This window comes from Lineus longissimus, chromosome 10 (genome assembly GCF_910592395.1).
Source record: "Lineus longissimus chromosome 10, tnLinLong1.2, whole genome shotgun sequence".
NCBI lineage: Eukaryota > Metazoa > Nemertea > Pilidiophora > Heteronemertea > Lineidae > Lineus > Lineus longissimus.
Window position 1 is genome coordinate 9,328,595 of NC_088317.1, and position 22,180 is coordinate 9,350,774.

General features: G+C 37.6%; 2 protein-coding genes across 3 annotated transcripts in view; one reads left to right on the forward strand and one right to left on the reverse strand.

The window, feature by feature from the left end:
• LOC135494968 (diacylglycerol kinase delta-like) overlaps positions 1-22,180 on the reverse strand; it is a 782,762-nt gene that overhangs the window by 453,396 nt on the left and 307,186 nt on the right. The window contains exon 1 of one of the 2 annotated variants that reach the window (XM_064783337.1): positions 14,029-14,075. The exons of the other annotated variant lie outside the window; for it this stretch is intronic. The gene's annotated coding sequence lies outside the window, so the exon portion shown is untranslated. Of the gene's footprint in view, positions 1-14,028; positions 14,076-22,180 lie in introns of those variants that run through there. 2 annotated transcript variants of the gene reach the window in all.
• On the forward strand, positions 2,182-10,551 carry LOC135495005 (piggyBac transposable element-derived protein 4-like). Its single transcript, XM_064783391.1, has 5 exons — positions 2,182-2,394; positions 4,494-4,598; positions 4,698-4,913; positions 5,181-5,321; positions 5,613-10,551. Exons 1-5 carry the CDS (start codon positions 2,182-2,184, stop codon positions 7,509-7,511), a joined length of 2,574 nt encoding a protein of 857 aa, XP_064639461.1. The 3' UTR covers positions 7,512-10,551.

Sequence of the window (22,180 nt, forward strand, 5' to 3'; positions counted from 1 at the left end):
GCCTATGAAATTGTGAATTTAATGAGAACTTACCTCTGAATTGACAGAACGCGATCTATTCCATAGCATGGTCTCCTTACGTCTGAACTGCGCAGACTCGAGACGTGACGTTCGCTGCATGTGTGATTGGACGTGGGATAACTCGCGCGAAATTTAAAATGCTCTTCTGGGGGGTGCTCACTAAATTGCGCCAGTAACACCACCTGGTGAGAAATTCATGAACTACGCCTATTGATAATGAAAGAGAAAGCTTTGCTCTATAAAATATGATTTGATTCATGATCCCCAACTGAGAAATCAGCTGCTGGAAAAGTTTTTGGAAAATTTCGCTTGGTGCCACCTAGTGGCCAAACCGCTCATCCTGCCGGACCCACATTTGGTCTATTCAGGAATCCTGAAGGGTCTCAACGCCTCAGAGGGAAAATCTATCGCCTATCCGCCATAGTTTTGAAACGTGCCTGTTTAACGGACAGACAGACAGACAGACAGACAGACAGACAGACAGACAGACAGACGGACACTCATTCTACCATTTACTCATATGAATAGCTCAGCTTTTCAGCTGAGCTAAAAATCAAGGGAACCACAAAAAACCACAGTATTGTGATGAGATCCATGAGGAAAGCCTACTTCGGCGCCAGCTTGAGCGTGGATGGAAAACTACAGGACTGGAAGTTCACCGGCAAATGTATGTCCAGGAGAGCAAAGCAGTGGTACCTATGATATGCAAAGCGAAGTCAAAATAGTTCCAAGATAAACACTCCACATGCTCAAACAAGGTGCTTTTTCGAGAGGTAAATGGGCTACTTTCAGATAGATGTAACCAGACCTCTCAACGAGTGATAAAGCTGAACTTGCGAACATGTTTGCGTCTTTCTTCGTTGGCAAGATCGACAACATTCGAAAAGGGTCTCATTGTAGAGAGGCGCCGAAGCAGACCCTTCGACAGTTCAGTACGGAGACTGCCCTGATCAAAATCAAGTCTGACATTGATGGTGCCCTGGATAGGGGGCAGTCCTTGTGCTTCTAGATATGTCTGCCGCATTTGATACAACTGACCACGGAATACTATTGTCCCATTCAGAATCAAGGCTTGGCATATCTGGAGTTGCATTGGATTGGTTCCGGTCCTACCTGTCCCTTAGAAAACAATTTGAGCAAATTGATGAAGCCCGGTCGGAAAAAACAGCACTCTGCGGGGTTCCTCAAGGATCAGTTGTGGGTCCCCTCCTGTTTTCCATATACATTGAGCCATTGGGTGACATCATCAGACGCCATAAAATTCAATACAACCTCGGATGGTCTGAACAAAGCAATAACAGCGGCTGAAAAATGTGCAATAGAGGTTAACTGCAGAGAAAAAAACTGCATCCGGCATTTCCACGTTCAACCCCATGGCTCCCGGACTATAACAGTTGTAGTAATAGTTGTGGACGGATTATGAAATTTTGCTCATTTTCTGCATATGGTATAACAAGTAAATATGTCATCATCCAGTAAAAACGAGTAGTGACTTCATGTGTAGCAACATTATACTTAACCCTTTGAACCCGAAAGGCCGGAATTCCGGCCTTTAGTTTTATCTTATGTATCCGAAAGGCCGGTAAACCGAACAAAGAAATTCAGAATGCATCTAGTATTAGTTTAACTTATGCAGGAATACATTGTTCCTTTCACAACATAAGTGAAGCTAGGAAGAATAACAAAATTAAATCAAGTTATTGGATAAATAAATGACATTTTTACGATACCTGATGGTCTTTATGACCTAGAAAGCTTTTCAAAAGCATTTTCATATCAATTGAAAGAAAACGTCTTAAGTAGCAATGCTGTTAGATTTGATTCAGAAGAACCTACTGGTAAGACTATGGTACACTTACTTAACCCACTCGTGCGCCAGGCGGTCGCTAGCGACCGCCTTGTGGCATGAATTAAAAAATCAATAATTAACCCTGTAATCATTACTGGCTGGTGCTGCCGTGCTCAGAACCAACTTTAGATACTATAACCTACTGATTTATTGTATTTCTGATAGGTGTCACTATTTACGGTAAGGTTGGAATCTTTGATTGAAAAATAAAAAAATAATCGCACAACAACAATGGCGGACGTTGACAGTGGCTGACCTCATGAGGACAAGTTTCACTTAGTATTTTATGGTTCAACACCTAAAATGTCTAAATGAGTGGTCGATTTGGTGTAAATGAGGCTTTAGATCTGTTAGATGATCTCCCTGAAGATTTTTCTGACACCGAATTTGAAGACGGGAGTGATCTTGAAGAGGATGACCTTGCCTGGTTGCGCGAGACTAATGTCAACGAAAAACACAATGAGGAAGCTGCATTCCGTGACTCCGTTCTGTACACTGCAGATGATTTACTGACCCAAAACCAGGTTAGTTTACACTTACAGATAACAATCTGAATATGTCCCGACTCTGGGTTGTTTACAATCTGGACAAATGACGATTTGATGCACTTGTGTGCCGGCAACATGTTTGTTGACAATGGTTGAGTGAGCTCGGCCTAAATCAAAGATGGCGGCGCCCATGAATCAAACATGTGAAGAGACAAGACCACTAATGAATATTCATAGGTTGGAGGGTCGAGGCCTATCTATTAGACGAGTGCATGTTTTTTACTCTCAAGTACATATTTGGAGAGGTATTGAAAAAATATTTGCTGTGGCAAGTCTACAGATATAAAGAAATTATTTGATGAAAAAATTAATTTCGAATTTTGCTAATTGGGTAATAGGGGGCGTGTTTTGAGTTTTTTCTGCCAGTTGGCTGAAAAGAGTGGAAATATCAAAGTCTGTCTAATTTGTCGATTAAAAACAAATTTCCGTGGTCAATCACCAATTTAAATCGCACCAGTTACTCGCAAGACTAACCCGTATATCATATCCGAAGTTCAGTTTCACTACTTGACGCATTCTTTGATGCGTCGCGGTCAAACATTGACAATTTAACTGCTAAAAGGTTTAAAAAATCAATTGTGGTCTTGTCTCCATTTACACTACATTTTGGGTCAATTTAGTGAAAAATTTGAATGTGCTCAAATCATTCTAATTCATTTAGAATGTTGTATTACTGATGATTTAAGGTCAAAACAAGCTAAAATAATGAGAAAAAAACTTAATTTGACCCCAATATGAGCCAACCTAGCCCCGGTCTAAGTTTGGTTTCATTTTTACAAGTCTTGTTGTGTTGCCATTCATTTTGTAATTTCTTTGAAACTTCTTAGGCCTTGATTCTGAAAGTTGTTCCCTAAGCAGCAAAGATATTCCTAAATCACATCCTAAACTTTCAGCTCCATAGCTTGCTTATTCTGGCCAGGGCTGGTCTTTGAATTTGGTGCTGTTGGCTGCAAAATCATGACTTTTTGTCGATTTTGTCCTCTTTCGTCGCTTTTGGCACAGTGTACCACTCTTGGAAATGTCTATCATTTCTCCCAAAATGTCCAGATATGACTTTCCTTTGTTGGAGAGTTGTGGGATGTCATGTACATTGGTTTGAAAAAATTCTCAAAATGTTAACCCCTGAAATGTACCTTCATTGAGACAAGACCACTAATGAATATTCATAGGTTGGAGGGTCAAGGCCTATCTATTAGACGAGTGCATGTTTTTTACTCTCAAGTACATATTTGGAGAGGTATTGAAAAAATATTTGCTGTGGCAAGTCTACAGATATGAAGAAATTATTTGATGAAAAAATTAATTTCGAATTTTGCTAATTGGGTAATAGGGGGCGTGTTTTGAGTTTTTTCTGCCAGTTGGCTGAAGAGTGGAAATATCAAAGTCTGTCTAATTTTTCGATTAAAAAAAAATTTCCGTGGTCAATCACCAATTTAAATCGCACCAGTTACTCGCAAGACTAACCCGCATATCATATCCGAAGTTCAGTTTCACTACTTGACGCATTCTTTGATGCGTCGCGGTCAAACATTGACAATTTAACTGCTAAAAGGCTTAAAAAATCAATTGTGGTCTTGTCTCTGAAAGTAAGCAACCAGCTGTTTTATGACCAGAAAATTGTTTTGGGCAGATAGTGCTAGGGCTATGCATCTACGGCGCATCTTGGTTTAGCTCTATTGAACATAAGTGTAGGTGTGGGAGGCCCTGGTGTAAGCTTAGGGCTCTATCTATGACATGCCTGTGCTGCATGATACTGTGCTGTCAGTGTTGAGAGCTGTGCTTTGGCGCTGGTGATGATAAGCTTACCTTGGGCCTAGCATGCATTTAGCACTAAGACAAGCAGTGTCTGTACTTGTGTTACTATTGTGCAGGCTAGTCGCCCTTTCATCCCACATTTCCCAGGCCATGGCCTATCCCAGCCCATTCCCATTGGCCTGCATCATGGCATAGTTGATACATGCCTCCTCCAAGTACTATGCCTAACATTGCTGCATAATTGATCAATCTTATTTTTATTATTAGGGTCCCGGTCAACATGATCTCGTTGTTCAAGAAGACAGGAACCCTCGTATTAGTCGTGCAATCCAAGAGGCTCTCTGGATACTGTTGTGTCGTGCAAGTCTTTTTATAGTCACCATAGGCCTGCCAGTAATGCTCCTTCTTCACATGCTCCAGCACAGGTAAGTATGTTTCACTATCACTTAGGGAAGTGGCACGTTTGAACTATTTATCACAAACACATTGATCACATGTAACAATCGGTCAAAATTCTTTTTTAGGCTCTGAGCAAGAATCGAAACAGCAGTGACAGCCAGTCTGATGACAGTAACGGTGACGAGGAGTGGTTTCCTTCTAGTGTTCAAACGGCCGCTACCAGCAAATATCGAGGTCGTGTCAGAGTACGAGGAGGTTCTGGTCGAGCTTCAAGTTCAAGTAGCCGGAATGTCAGCAGGGCCTGTCATTCACATGAAGTTCGACTACATGATGCTCAACAGGTTAGTTTATATTATCTTCTTGATTTTAGGTGATTTATAGTTGTAGGGCTTGCTGATTGAGTGGCACATTTATACCTCTTTTAGCTGGTGTGTGAGATGTCCATTGTTGATGGGCTGTGGACAAGGACCTACAGGCCTAGTTACTATTTGAAAAATATTGCTTGCTTTCCACAGGAGCCGTTTTTCATTTCCATAGCTGGTCAAGGCCAAATATAATTTATTAATTTATGGTGATTGATCAAATAACCAAGCAATCATTATTTCCAGACCAAAGAGGCATTGCCTGCCCTTCCACCTACTAGCCAGGGAGTTTACCAGTGTGGTCGCAGAAGAGGTCGCGTCCGTGTTCGAGGCTGTGGCAGTAGGAAAGTGTGCAGAGTTTCAAGTACCCTGGATGTTTATTCACAGGTGCGTTTTCTGTTCATCTCATGTGTTTCTAAACTCAGTAACATAGTTTTACTTTGGCTAGTATACTCTTGTGTGAGCAGTTTCTGAATTCCAAAGTTAGAAAAAAAGGTATTAGTCGAGGAAAACTCGATGATGTCAGTTTTGAATGAACACTGTGACATACTAGTAAGTAAGTCACCAATATTTCCTGGGGATATTTTCTTGTACCAGGCATGATGAATATTTATCATCTCCATTTCTATCTTCCCACAAAACAATCATCATCAGTTGAACATTTGTTTTTGTTTTCAGAGCCAGAACGAAGGCACTGAATTTCATCGAGGTGACAATGACAACACTGGTGTAGAAAGCCAAGCTGACACTAGCACTGATGAGGAATGGTTACCTGGCTCTCGTACCAGTCAAAATCGTGAAGGTCGCCGTGGCATTGGTGCTAATGCATTGCCCGCTGCAAATCGTGGACGAGGTCGTGGTCGTGGTCGCGGTCGTGGTCGCGGTAAGGTGGTCAACACAGTGGCCAGGGATGGAGAACACGTTGTTCAACTTCAACCAGAGACCGACGATACAGATGATTCAGGTGTTGACAATGATATTATTGTGGCTGGTCAAGACTTAGTGTGGGAGGCGTTTGATGGCGATGAAGTGAACCCTAATCATGCTATTCCTTTTACTGCTAGGAGTGGTGTGTGCGATTGGGTTTTAGCCAGAGAGCCTGTTCTAGCCTCAGACTTTTTCAAACTCTTTTGGGATGACAACATATCCCGTGACATTTGCAGGGAGACCAATTTGTATGCAGATCAGTGTAGGGCAGCAAATCCATCAAAAATGCGGTGGATTCAAATTGACAGGATATCACTTGATGCTTTCTTAGGAGTAAACATTGCCCAAGGCATTGATCGTCGTGCCCATCTGAGGGACTACTGGTCCACAAAGCCATGGTCCCGGACACCGTGGTATGGAGAGGTCTTCACTGGGAAGGATTTTTTTCAAATCCATCGATACTTACACTGTTGTGACAATGTACAATATGATCCAAATGATCCGAACAGAGACAAACTTTTCAAAGTCAGGTTTATTGTAAATAGATTGAGTGAAAACTTTCGGCTGATGTACACACCTGGACACCATATTTCAGTTGATGAACAGATGATTGGAACAAAGTGCCGGGTTTCTTTCCTCCAGTATATGCCGAAGAAGCCAAAGCGATTTGGTATAAAACTTTGGGTCCTCGCTGATAGTGATTCTGGCTATTGCAGTCGGTTCCAAATCTATACTGGGAAGGTTGCTGATCGCGTTGAAGTTGGCTTGCCATCACGTGTTGTCCATGATCTAACTGCAGACTTTAGTGATTCTGGATACCGTCTTTATACTGACAATTTCTACACATCGCCAACCTTGTGTCTTGAACTTCTCAACCGTGGTATCTTATGCTGTGGAACAGTTCGTCTGAATAGACGAGGCTTCCCAATGGAGCTAAGGCCTGTCAAAGGTGACCATTTTCAGAGAGGTGGAATGGAGTTCAGAAAATGCCATGGTGGATTGATGACTGCAGTACGTTGGAAAGACAAGAGGGATGTAACAGCCTTATCCACAATGCATGGAAACCAAGTGACAGTCATACCGCCACGTCGAGAAGGGCAGGACGAACGTAGAAAGCCAACGTTGATAGCCAACTACAATGATCATATGGGAGGAGTAGATCTACTTGATCAACACTTGTGTTACTATACCGTCAGTCGTCGCAACCTGAAGTGGTGGAAGCATGTATTTTGGAGGCTTGTGGAGCTTTGCATAGTTAACTCATACATAGGGTACAAAAAAGTGACAGGAAAGAACATTGAGCAAAAGGCTTTTCGTGAAATGTTGGTAGCAGAACTGACGGAACCACAGCGAGAGCGACGTGCCAACAGAGATCTACCTGGTCGTGGTCGGCCTCGTCTGGCTCCAGTTGAGAACATCCCGATTCGCGGTCCTATTCCTGCAGTTGCAGCAAGAACAACTGGTGTCCACCCCATGACAACACAAAAAGATGGTGGAATTAGGAGAACGTGTAGAGTGTGTGGCTATGAAAAGGATGAAAATGGGAGAAAATCTCAAAGGAAAACGAACAATTACTGTTTGACATGTGAGCGATATATTCATAGGAAAGACTGTTGGAATCGGTGGCACTCTAGAGACCCTTTGCTCTAGACACTGCAGTGAAAGTGGCCTCTGAAATGGCTCATCCATCAGTGCATCTGTGGTGCATTCATGAGTGTATCTTCTTAGACTGCTAGGCACATTACGGGGCTGGTTTCGTGAAAATATGCATTTTATGCACATTTTCAAAATGTATTTGTGATTGTTCCGTACATTTTCCTATTCCATAAGCGTATTCGACAATATCAAATTTGATCCGTCCATTATGCGCACTGTTGCAGTGATCAGTATTGTTGATCCGGCCATTCTGCGCTCTGTTGCAGAGGTCAGTATTGTTGATCTGTCCATTATGCAGATTAGGTGTAGCAAGGCAGAAAATAGGGAAAAATCAACTTTTTCTCAAATATTCAGTCAAAAATCAAATATTTGCAGAGTTTGATCGTTACCATGGCAACGGTGCATGATTTATTTTCGTTCTATCAGATACCCTGGTTGCCCATATATAGGCCTAACAAAATATCATTACAGTTACCCCTCTATCTTTTGCAGCTTTGCTACACTGGCTCCTTGAAAAAGATTGGTGTTGTTTTGCACTTCCATGAAAATTCACTCTAAGTCCACACAGTGATAGATTATGCCGTTATGTAAAAAAATAGCATAAACAACTTCATTCTTCCAGAGATATGCATCATGTTCTGTCCCTAGGATGAAAAGTGCCCAGTTAACTCGATTCCTTGGTCAGATCTGGTGTATCTAGACCAACAATATGGTAAAAATCTATTTTTTCTCGAATAATCTCTCAAAAATCAAACATATCCATAGTTTGATTGTTACCATGGCAACGGTGCATGATTTATTTTCGCTCTACCGGTTACCCTGGTAACCCACATATAGACCTAACAAAATGTCATTACAGTTATCCCTCTATCTTTTTCAGCTTTGTTACATTGGCTCTTTGAAAAGTATTGGTGTTGTTTTGCATTTCAATAATAATTCATTCTGTTGTCCACTCTGTGAAATGATAAAGCCGTTGGGTAAAACGAAAAGCAAAAACAATGTCATTCTTACAGAAATAAGCATCATGTTTTGTCTCTAGAGTGAAAATTGCCCAGTAAATCGAATACTGGGGTCAGATTTGGTGTAGCTAGGAAGTAAATGTGGTAAAAAGCCACTTTTTCTAAAATAAACAACCTTATTTCATAATTTTCACTGTTTTGATACATATTATAATGGTTGCCATGGTAACCAGGTAATGTTTTTCCAATATTTGCTGATGGATTCTGAAAGGTCAATCAAAGACCTAAACAATATTCCATTACAGTACCCCTGTAAAGTTTACAGGGTTGATGCACTGGCTCTTTGAAAGAAATTGATGTGATTCTGTGCAAAATGCTCTGAATAATAATGGTGCATGAGAGGGTTAAGAGAAGAAATGAGAATCGATATCAAATTATGTTTATGGATAAAAGCAATGAACTGTTTGGTTTTAAACGTTCTTCAAGAAAACGTCTTAAGCGTTCATTATTAATTCTAATCATACTGTTCTCCTTGTCTTCTCGTTCATTCCTTTCAGGTCGGCTGTGGATGGCCTCTGTTCGATCAAATCCCTCCCTGCTTTACTAACTTTATAATTTCTTTCTTATCTTTGCCATTTCAGTCATCGGGGAAATTTCTAATTCTCTTATGACTAAAAAAATGGGGAGTTAGGCTTGAAAATTAATTGCGCTGATAATTTCCCAATCTGAGCGAAAGTCTTGCGCATAAATATCTGCAGTGCTTGAACACTTTTATGTCACAGCATCCTAAATGCCCGATAAAGAAGACCGTAATTGTAATTTGTAAGCAAACTGACTTTTAATCGTATTGGCGTAGTTCCACCAGCTGACACCAGGTGGCGTATCAGCCAGTTTACTTGGTATCGATGACCACAACTATAATCATGGCAATCAAATGGAACAAATTTAAGAACATTTCATAGGATTTTGTCATTCTTTCACAAAATCTGCGAAGTTCATTGAAGAAAAGCAATGGAAGTGTTATAATAATTTTGTTCAAAGTGTAAACTAGAGTCTTCTCCGTGGTTACATGTAGTTAGATTAGGGAAACCGAGAAACAACCTTGTAGCTGCACACATTTTGTTCTTTTCACACCTCAAGTGTGAGGATACTCTTGGCAGGTCGTAGAATTTGGTGCGGTGACCTAGTCATGCACCGTTGTCACAATTCTGGTGGAATTACAGATCCCTTGAATTGAGGGCAATACCATGAGAATAAATGTTAGACACTCTTAGTGACACCTGTGTAAATGTGTAATATTTCAGTAAATAGCGCAAGGCATGTAAGGAGCATCTGGCATAACCAGCCATGATAGTCATACAGATTCGTTGTTAATGGTGGTTTAAGGTCGCTACCAGTGGCTAAGGTTAACATCGTGGAATACATTACATCAACGTGACCAATTATGGTGATAGTTAATAATGGGAAATTGTAATTGTCTTTGTGACTATAGTTAACTAACATTTATAGGTTGAATTTGTCAATGACATCTTGACAACAATTGATACTAAATGATGCTGAGACCTGCTTGTAGATTGTCTTTGTGACTCTTTATTTGTAACTTTGTCTTTGTGACTCTGTATTTGTAACTTTGTCTCTGTGACTCTGTATTTGTAACTTTGTCTTTCTGACTTCGACTTTGTTATTTTGATGTTGTCCATTTAGGAAATGGAATATTGGTACCTCTCTCAGGAATATGTTATGCATCTGTGTGGATGGTCCACAATTAGAAGTTTTACAGATGTTTGCCTTGTCACAACCTATAGTAATACCAGCCATGTGATAATTTCAGAGGATTGTTTGTGGTAACCACCAATAGAGCAGCTATACCCCTTTGTATTAGCCTTTGTATTGGTATTAGACCTTATGGGCATGAAGTTCTGTCATCAACGAAGATCCAGTGTTCGCTTGAAGTTCTTCCCCAATCTTCAGAACTTTCCACCTTGTCACAATTGGCGTTGTCGGCAGGATTGGGTGAATGAACATCTGAACTGCATTAGAAATAATATAATTCTTCAATAAATAAAGGGGCAATAGGCTGGCTGACCATCGAGATGGAGATTTGGATTCAATATCGACTTTGGTATCATCATCCACTACAGGATCATGGAAGTTCGACGGATGAAGGCTTAGATCAGGACTGCTCAGTCTCCAAGTTCCATCATATTCTTTATCATCAGGAGTGACTTTGTGTGCACAGACTAAGATAGTTATACGTTAGCAGAGACTATCTTTTGATTTCATGGACTTTGTCGTATTTATGCAATCCCCTTTCACGTTATATCTCTCTGTGTGCCTGAGATTCGCTCCCAACTAACTCAACTTCACATTCTCACAGTGCATTCGCTTTAGTAGCTACCCATAGTCCCCATCCCATCATCTGTCAGATCGCACGGAGAACCATCATGGCTGACCTGGAGGACATGTCCGAGGAGCAGTTGAAAGGACAAGTCCTTCACCTCCGTGCAAGACTTCAAGCTGCCCAATCAGCTGAATATGACTCTGTAAAACTTAACATGGAACTGAAGACATAGTTTGACCAGTTGGCAGACAAAGTCAAGACCCTAGAAATAGGTGAGCCCAGTAGCTCCAGTAGAAGTAGTAAATTAGTTTACTTAGCTAGAGATAGAAAGTTAGAAAAAATGCGGGGTGCACCAACCGCTGCCAAAGATCCAGAAATCGATGAGTGGATTAGAGATGCCCAAAGTGCAATTCATTGTCAGGATTTCAGTGGCACTGAGGCTGTTCTGTATCTTAAGGATCACCTATCTGGTGAGGCCTGTACCGAGATCGATAGCAGGGGAGATATCAGTACAGTAGATGATATATTTAAGGTCCTTAGGACCGTGGTCGATTCTGAGCAGACCCTCCCTCAAATTAGAAGGGTATTCTATAGCAGGACACAACTGTCCACAGAAAATGTGGTACAATATTCCCATGCTTTGACCTGATTATACCATAAGATGGAGCTGAAATCCCCAGAGCTAGATAAGGAAAGAGATGTTGCCCTTAGATCACAACTGTCAGAAGGCCTAAGAGACCGGGATCTGAGAAGGGAAGCGCTTAGGTGGCTTCGAGAAGTCGAGGGGAATTTATTTGAGCTCCGTGATTGGACTAGTGAATGGACAAAGCAAGAGGAAAATGCTAAGGTAAGTGTAAAGGAGGATCAGGCCACCGTAGAGACCATCGATTCATCATCTGCAACAATAGTTGCCATGCTTCAGGAGCAAAATAAATTGCTCGTGAGCAGATGGAGAGTCCGAAAAAAATGTGGGAAGCTATGACAAACCCTCGTCATGATCGTGGGAAGAACGGACCGAGACGGTGTTATAATTGTGGCTCGGAGTCGCATTTTATACGTGACTTTCCCCAGCCGTTAAAGGAGGGCATGCGAGGCCCAAGAAACCCAGAAACTGTGAATTTAAACCAACAGTTGCCCCTACTGTGAGCCAGGTAGTGGGAGAGGCCGACAAAGGCTCGGTGCTTGCTAAAGCAATTGGCAGGTGTCCGGAGGCCGACATTTCTTTAAATGGTGTGCTGTGAGATGTTTGTTAGACACTGGTGCACAAGTATCGACTTTGACTGAGAGTTTCTTTAATAGAACATTTAAGAGTCAGGTTGACTTGGTGGACACGCCACATTATCTGAAGATTACCGCCGCTAATGGCCTCCTTATCCCGTACAAGGGCTATGTAGAATTAGATGTCACAGTTTTGTGGTAAAGTGTTAAAGAAAATGGGATTTCTTATAGTGGAAGACCCACAGTCAGTCACGAGTTCATTTAGAAAGAAACTTGTCCTGGGCCTAATAGGCAGGAATATTTGTGAAAAAATAAGCCCTGGCATGAAAGACATTTCCGATGAAAATAAGCCCATAGTTTGGAATCAAGTCCTTACGTTATATGAAAATGAGATTCGGACAGAGACTGTTAATATTGACCATGATGAAAACAATCTCATAGGCTATGTTAGGAATGCGAGTAATTCTCCATTGCTTCTACTTTCAGGAACCACTCGGGCTATTGAGGCAACAGCACACCATCCTAGACATGGTCTGAGGTATACAGCTCTGGTATAAGGACTACCGGTGGAGGAGTGCAACTTGCCCAGAGGTCTGGCTGCCTCATATTCATAGGTGATAGGAGGTAGGACCTTGGTACAGGTTGCCAACTTTAATGAAGAGGACATATACATTCCTGGTAAGTCTATCTTGGGAAAACTGTTCAATGGGAAGTTTCAACACACCACACCACTACGGAAGTCCAAGAGATTACCTGTAATGAAATAAGTGTAAGCGAAAATAACAATACCATTCCTAGTAGCCCAGATGACGTCAACTTAGAAGAGGTTGAAAAGCTGATGTCACAGCTGGATATAGGTCCAGTATCTGATGATGTCAGAGGAGGTAAATTAGCTCAGATCATCGGGAAGTACCCCACTCTCTTTAGTAATGATCCATAGGCTGAGGGGGTCCCCGTGTGCATGAGAGGTGCATCATATATAAATGAGAATACGGGGCCAAGGTCAAATCCCAGTCAAACTTATCTCAGTTAAATCCTAGTCTAAACTTATCTCAGTCAAATCCTAGTCAACACGTTTCAAGAGTTATCTCAGTCAAATCCTAGTCTAATAGTCACCAGTCAAACTTCAGTCAAGTCCAAATTTACAAAAATCGTTCAAATTTACAAAAAATTTAAAAAAATTTAAAAATTTAAAAAATTACAAAAATTAAAAAAATTAAAAAAATTAAAAAAATTTTAAAATTTTAAAAAAATTAAAAAATTAAAAATTTTAAAAATTTTAAAATTTTAAAAAATTTAAAAATTTAAAAATTTAAAAATTTTTAAAAATTAAAAAAATTATTTTCTTCTAAATAAAATGAACAACTTTCTTCTTCTAAATAAAATGAAGATCTTTCCGTCAAACGAAAATAAAATGAAAGAAGAATGTGTCAATTGGAGAAATGTTCCTGATAATACTTGGTATAAAATTGAAAGGATAGAATTTTCATCATCAGAAAAGTATGGGTTTTCAATATTTTTAATACCCAGAGATAAAAAGCTATTGTATATTGTAAAATTGACAAAACAAATAAAGGATAAAATTTTAGATTTGAATAAAATTTTAGATTTGGATAAAGATGATATCTTCATTTACAAAAAAGACAATGATATCTCTCAACATTGGATTTTTTTTAAAAATTGTTTCCATGCTTATATCTAATATAAAATAATTTCCTTTAGAAGAAAATTATTTTCTTCTAAATAAATGGACTCCCTTGTTAGAGAATGTACAAAGTGTTTTCAAGAAAATTTTTTAGAAGAGTTTGATAAAGTTAAAAAGTGTAAATATGGTAGAAGTTATAGATGTAGATCTTGTTACAATAGATATACAAACAAATATATGATTAACTATCATAAACAAAAAAGAGAAAATAATCCATCATTCAAAAAATCATGTAATTTAAAAAGTAGCTTGACAGCTTGTATTAAAAATAAACAAAAAAAATCTTACCTTGAAAAATATCTTGACTGTTCCCTTGATCTTTTTTCCAGATGGTTTGAGTTTCAATTTGATGAAAATATGACATGGGAAAATTATGGTGATTATTGGCATATTGATCACATTTTACCTAAGTCACACTTTGATCATTTGAATGAAGAAGAACTTATGGTTTGTTGGAACTGGAGTAACTTGAGACCTGTTACAAAGGAAGAAAACAGGAAAAAGGGAAAGAAAATTGACTACAAATTATACTATAAAAATGTATCACTAGCTTCTGATTTTCTTGAATTGAATTATTTTCTTCTAAATAAATGAACCCTCATCCATGATGATTTTCACAAATTCTCATGGGCGTGGTGAACCCTAAGTTCTAGATTTTCGCTCAAGTGAGGATTAACTAGAATTTTAAATTTCACTAGAGTTGGAGGTATTTTTATTCATATTTGACTATGTATTCATGTTTGTTGTTGAAGTCATTTTATAGTCAGTCATTTGACTATAAAATCACTAATCGAAACTGAAACTTTTAAAAATTGTTTCCATGCTTATATCTAATAAAAACTTTTTTATAAATAAAGAGATGACAACGACAACGAATAATAAAAACTTTTTTATAAATAAAGACATGAATACAACGTCAAATATGAATACAAATACAAATTTCCCAACAGGCCTGGCTTTTCCAGCTGAGGGATTATCTACAGATGAATTAAAAATTCTTGCCTTCAGAAACAAGGTAAAGAATTATGGATCTCTATCAAGAGAGACATTACTAGAGAAACTTCAACAAATTACAAATAGTTTCAATGATGTTGAAGTGAAAATTGAAAAAAATATTTCACAACTCTCACAAATTGAGAAACGTGTTCTTGCGCAAAGACTCGGAGTCAATGCGAGAAAATTCAAAAAAGAACAGCTGGACTCAATTTTAGAAGACAAAATTCAGCATGTGAATTTGTCTGACATTAAACCAAAAGCTGTGAAAGCGAAAATTTCCATCAGGAAGCCACTTTTACAGAAAGTAAAAGAACTTGGTCATAAAAGTTATCAGAATCTTAATATTGAGAAGTTGAAAGAACTCTTGACCAAGGAACCAGTGAAAAGAATATTGAAATCAGATCTTTTCAAACAAGCTAAAGAGTTTGGCATTGATGTCAAAGATAGTATGAAAAAATCACTGATCAAAGACCTCATTGAAAAACATTCAGAGTTAAAAACATTCAAAAAATTCAACTCTGCTTTCAAAGGATTTGCTAATCATTTCCAAATGGAGGGACTTCCTAAAATGGGTGTTGAACCTTACTTGGAAAAAATAGAACCTATTCTTCAAGAAAAAATTAATGAGGAAAATAAAGTAGGTTTAAAAATTTCAATCATTCTACATATTCTAATGCGAAGAAAGAATATTGAAAAAGAGTTTCAACTTCGATTTTATCATACCATCCTTTATGGAAGACTCTTAGATTACCCTAAATTTATTTCAAAAATGTTAGAAGAAGAGAAAAAACTTCTTCAACCTGGTTCAAGTTGGAGATTATTAGAAATTACTAAGCTTGACTTACATACAGACAACTATACACCATTTTTAGGATCAAGCTATATTCCTTTACCGGAAAAGATTCAGAAAAAACAAGCTATAATCAATGTGAAAAACACTGATCAAAAATGCTTCAGATATTCTGTTGAAGCTGCGCTTTTAAAATTAAATAATCATCCAGAACGTGTTTCAAATTATAACAAACCTGAATTTGACCACATGTTCAGAGGAATTCAATATCATGTTACAATCAAGGATATTGAAATTTTTGAAAAAAATAATCCTGAATTAGGTGTCAATGTATATACTTTTATTCCATCAAATAAAATTTAAATTTTTTCCAACACTGATTTCAGAGAAAATTTTACCTGATGGGCACTACATAAATTTACTTCACTACAAAGATGAAGATGATTTTCCAGAAGGTGAACACCATATAGATGTCAAAGATGATGCAAATTACCACTATGCTTGGATCAAGAACGTTTCTAGGCTGGTTTCTGCAGCACATTCTAAACATAATGGACAAGTCAAAGTTTGTTTTAGATGCTTGAAAATTATTTCAGCACCAACGAAAGAGCTTCGTGAAAAAAGATATCAGGAGCACATGACACATTGTAGAAAATTTGAATGTGTCAGAGTTAGCACTCCATTTTTACACTCGAATATACTCAAATTCAAAAATAAAAAAATGGAGCAAAAGCATCATGTTGTAATCATTGCTGACTTTGAATCAACTTTGAAGAAAATTGACAAACAATTAGGTGAAAAAACTGTTCAAAATCAAGAACACATCCCTAACTCATTCTGCTTCTATGTTGTATTTGATCCAGAACAAATTAAAGATGAAAATCTCTTATTTATTTATTCGTGTAAAATACATGTACAATATTTGATATAACATGACAAGACATTGGATTATGAACAAAATAAAACGTACATGCATTACACTGGTAACCATATAGGTCGAGACCTATTATATGGCACCAGATAATATGGGTTGTGTCGTCGGGGTGCCGGCGACATGCGCACTAAGTGGGCCGACAGTTTGCACAACGGCAGAAAGTGACGAAAGTGCACATGTCGTCGACATCCAAACGATCCAACCTGTCAAAATAATAAACATTAAGGGACGATTTAAAATGCATTTTTTTCAAATTATGTAATTGGACCGGGAGGCTGTTCCACAGCTTCGGTGTCCTCACCCAGTATGAGGCACCGAACGTCTCCGAGTGGAATCTCGGCTGCGCCAGTCGTAAACCGTCGCCCCTTACAGCCGGGGTTATATAAAAACGTGCATTAAAATCCAGGACATTATAATAAGAATCGTGCATAAAAACTAGATCCTTGATTTCCCGACGGTACGACAGGGGCAGCAGAGACAACGCTCGCAGACGCTCCACATATGGCATATCAGGGCCTAAAATGTGACGAGTCACCCTCCGCTGGACACGCTCTAAAGTTTCAAGATCACGTCGCACATGTGTGTCGAATACCACCGTACCATATTCAAGGCGACTACGCACAAGTGATTTATACAACATGATATTCAAATTAACGTCTGCAGTACGCCCGCATACACGCCTGATCATACCCCACATTCTACTTGCACTGCTTGCAATACCATTGACATGAGATGACCATGACAGGTCCGAAGAAAAGACAATACCAAGATCCTTGAATTTATCAACCCGACACAATGCAAAACCATTGATATTGTAAAAGAAGTGTGTCGGATTTAACTTAGTAGAATATAGTGTTAACGATCCTAATGAAGATATAGGAGAAAGATTCTGTGAAGAGATTGAAAAAGCTGTCTATAACATTCATGACAAGCATTTCACCAAACCTAAAGCTATGTTAGCCTTAACACAAGAACAACAGGATAACCATGAGTCAGCTGAAAAATGTTATCTCTGTGACAAGAAATTTACAGAAAAAAATTATAAAGTTCGTGATCACAACCATTTTAATGGAAAATACAGAGGAGCAGCCTGTAATAATTGTAACCTTCAATTTAAAACACCTGATTTCATACCTGTGTATTTTCATAATCTTTCAGGCTATGATGCTCATCTGTTTGTGAAAAATCTGAAAGGTGACTTAAACGTGCTTGCAAATAATAGTGAAAACTATATTTCATTCAGCAAGAGGTTACATTTTGAAGACTACAAGTCATTTTCAATCAGATTCCTTGACTCTTACAGGTTAATGCAGTCTTCACTAGCAAATCTAGCTAAGAATTTGCCTAACACAGAGAAAAAGAATCTGACAAAATTTTTCAAAGGAGACTCCTTTGACCTTGTGACAAGAAAAGGAGTCTATCCTTATGAATGGGTAGATTCTTATGAAAAATTTGAAGAAAAAGTACTTCCTTCAATTAAATCATTTGACTCAGAGTTTAATGCTACAAAAATTTCACAAGAAGACTATTCTCATGCACAAAACGTGTGGAAAACACTCAAGTGTAAAACATTTCGAGATTATCACAGCCTGTACCTCAAAACAGATGTTCTACTCTTAGCAGACATTCCGGAAAATTTCAGGCAGACTTGTATGGAGATTTATAATTTAGATCCAGTCTGGGCTTATACAGGTCCAGGGTTGTCTTGGCAAGCCATGTTGAAAATGACAGATGTTGAAATTGAACTTTTAACATCTGTGGACCATTACAACTTCTTTGAATGTGGCATTAGATGAGGAATCTGTCAAGCAAGTCACAGATATGCAAAAGCTGAAGAAGGTAAATCCGTCATCATCAATTTAGACGCAAATAATTTGTATGGCTTATCGATGAGTGAAAAATTACCTCATTCTAACTTTAAATGGATGTCCAGCTCTCAATTAAAAAATTGGCAAAGCATTCCATGTACTTTAGAAGTTGACTTAGAATATCCTAATCAACTTCATGACTTGCACAATGCCTATTCTCTTGCCCCTGAGCATTTGAATAACAAGCTTATTCCTAATCTTAGGGACAAGAAAAATTATATTGTGCATCATAAAGCCTTGAAGTTCTATTTGAGTCAAGGTTTAAAACTTGCAAAAATTCACAGAGGTATTTCTTATACAGAATCAGACTTCTTGAAACAATATATTGACTTGAACACAAGTCATCGTGCCAAAGCCAAAAATGACTTTGAAAAGGATTTCTTCAAATTGATGAACAATTCATGCTTTGGGAAAACAATGGAATCAGTCAGAGATAGAAAAAACATCACATTGGCTACAAATGTTAAACAATATCGAAAGCTTGTGAATTCGAATAATTTTAGATCTCGCAAAATTTTTAGCGAAGATTTAATTATGGTAGAATCTCAAAAAGCAGAAGTTTATCTGAACAAGCCAGTTTTTCTAGGTCAAGCGATTCTAGATCTTTCAAAAATACACATGTATGATTTCCACTATAATCATATGATGAAAAAGTATGGTGACAAAGCACAACTGCTTTACACTGATACAGATTCTTTAGTCTATCACATACAGACTGATGATATCTACAAAGACTTGCATGAAGATGCTGCATTATATGATTTGAGTAACTTTCCTAAAGATCATCCATTGTTTGATGAAACGAACAAGAAAGTAATTGGCAAGTTCAAAGATGAAGAAGCTGGTCATGTCATCACTGAATTCATCGCACTCAGATCAAAACTATACAGTTATACAACTGACAAAGACAACGAAGTCAAAAAATGTAAAGGTGTCAAGAAGCAAGTTGTCAAAAATGAAATCACTTTTGAAGATTACAAGTCTGTGCTCTTGGAAAAAATTCCAATTGAAAAACAGATGGAGGTGTTTAGGTCAAGAAATCATCAAATTTACACTGAACAAGTAACCAAAGTAGCTTTAGATGCAATGGATACAAAAAGACAAATTTTAGAAGATGGAATAAGTACTTTAGCTTTAGGTCATTACGAAATTATAAAGCCAATCCTAGACAGATTTACTATAGAAAGATCTTCTAGAACACATATCTTGACAAATAAATTCATCAAAAATCGTTATAGAAAAGATGACTATACACACATTGGTGTTTACAATCCAAAAGGAACGTTTTACATTAGTGACTATGACTCCCACGAATTCATAAGAGAGTATGCAGAATGCATTGAAAAGGATTGTGACATTGGATTAGCTGAAAGAAGACGTGGGATAGACGCCTACGATTCAATCATCGTTGATCTTGACATAAAAATGGATCCGTCTGACTATAAAAATACTCCACATCTGTATACAAATGACCAGCTCATGGGAGTTATTGAAATTTATCAAAAATTCCTTCGCGAACACATTAAAGATTTGCCAGATAAAGCCTTAGAATGTTTTGTCTTAGAAAAGGCTATTTCAACGAAAGATGACAAATTATCTAATGGTATTCACTTGCATTTTCCTTATTGTCGAATAGTAAATCTGGAGTATAAGGAACTTATATGTCAGATTAAAAACAGTGTAAACTCCCTGTTCAATCAAGAAGTATTGGATACTGCTGTTACTAGTGTTCCATGGTTAATGTATGGATCTAGAAAGAAAACAGATTCTCATCCATATTTAGTCACTAAGATAATCGACTCAAATCTTAATGAAGTTAAAAATGACTTCACATTAATTGAGTTGATTCAATTACTAAGATTGAACAAGAATGACAAAAATGATCAATATGAAATGTCACTTGAAAGACAGGCTAAAAAATACGACTGTGATGAATCTGTAAAATTTGACAATAATCTTGAGCATTGTAAGCTCCTACTAGATTTATTATCATATGAAAGATCATCTGGTTACAGAAACTGGATATTTATTGGTCAAATATTACATTCAATATCTGACACTGAAGAATCATTCAATCTATGGGATGAATTTTCACAAAGATGTGTCTCTAAATATAATTACAAAACATGTCAAGAAAAATGGCATAATTTTAGAGAATCAGACCATGATATTTCAGTTTTACACTCTATGGCCAAATTTGACAATAAACAGAAGTACACTGAACTTCAATTCAATGTGCCAAAAATGGCACATTCACAAACCTCTACGAGCGGAGCGAGTAATCAACAAGAAGAAAATCAAGTGGTCAAAATGACACAGTCAAAAAATAAACAAGAAGAAAATTTCAATAGACTGTGCCAAAAATGGCACAGTCACATATTGAAACAGCGTGAATGTTGATTTGGCAATAAATAAATGAAACAAGGGTTAGCATTTTGCTAACCCTGTTAATGGCAACAGGGCTACCAAATTGGTAGCCCTGATTAAAAAAATAAATAAAAATAAAAATATAGAAATAAAAATAATAATAAATGGAAACACACAATGCATTTCCACCCTATCTTAAATTTAATCCAGATGCAAATTATCCTGTATCTTACAAGAATAATTCTTTAACCAAGAATCCTTTCATTCATCAAAAAATTCATGTAACACCAAATCTAAGTTTTGAATTCAATACAATTGATATTTTTCCTAATAAGGTGATTCCACGAAATTTTTCAACTTATGCACAAGTACAAGATTATTTAAAAAATGCAAGCATGGATAACTGGAAAAACCAATTTAAATTTGCATTATTTTGCGCAACATCAGGTTCAGGTGTAAGCTGGCATAATCATATTAATCATGCTGATCCTTTAGTACAAAGTATTTTTAGATTCCATGTGTACTTTACCATCAGAAAGATATTACATCAGCTAAAAATTCCTTTACCAGGAAATCCTGACTTTAATCAATCAAAAAATCCTTACAATAAACAAGCCTATGAAAATTTGAAACTTGAATTTGGTTCTGTTGACTTCAACTATTTTCACAAAGGGAAAATACAAGCGCTAGACATTGTCATGGACAATGGCAACTATTATTTGAATGATCCTAGTAAGTTTCCATTTAATGCAGACAAAAAAGGATATGTCTATGCAGACCATCATAGACTTTATATTGATAATTTATCGTTCATTTACTCAGACGATTGGACAAATTTTATCACCTTAGACAGTCAAGGATTGACTAAAGCAGGCATGAGTAGAATCAATGAATCGATTCGAACTTATGTTTATTGTATTCTAGGTTCACAAACCATGATTCGACAGGATATTCTTCATTCATTGGACACGCAAAAGCAATTTAGAATTTTAGTGGAAGATGCGATTCAAGGTCAAACATTAGTTGATTCCATCAAAACATTTCAGTCAGCGAGTGTATTAATTCACTCAAAACAAGCGCTTGCATACGCTTTAGAAAAAGTAGGTTCACGATTAGATTTTGCTGTTGGATTAGGATTACAACTTGTTCCGAGTAATATGCGATTACATATTGGTACAATTGAAGGGTATAATAACTCTCTGTTAACCGCTACAGAAAATACAACTTTTGGCATCAATTCACATATCAATGTCAGAAAAAAAAGGACTGCATCAGCGATGCAACCTATTTTAGAGAAACCTGAAATAGCAAGTAACAAGAGGCCCAAGGGCCTGGCGCTCAGCTGAGTTAATATCATTAATATCTTCCCGGTGTTTAGTTCATTATGCATGAAAATGGCATGCTCCATGGTATTTGATATCCTTTTGCGTTCACTACGGTACCAATGTTTTTGGTTGACATAATTATGCCACTGTTGGAACATTC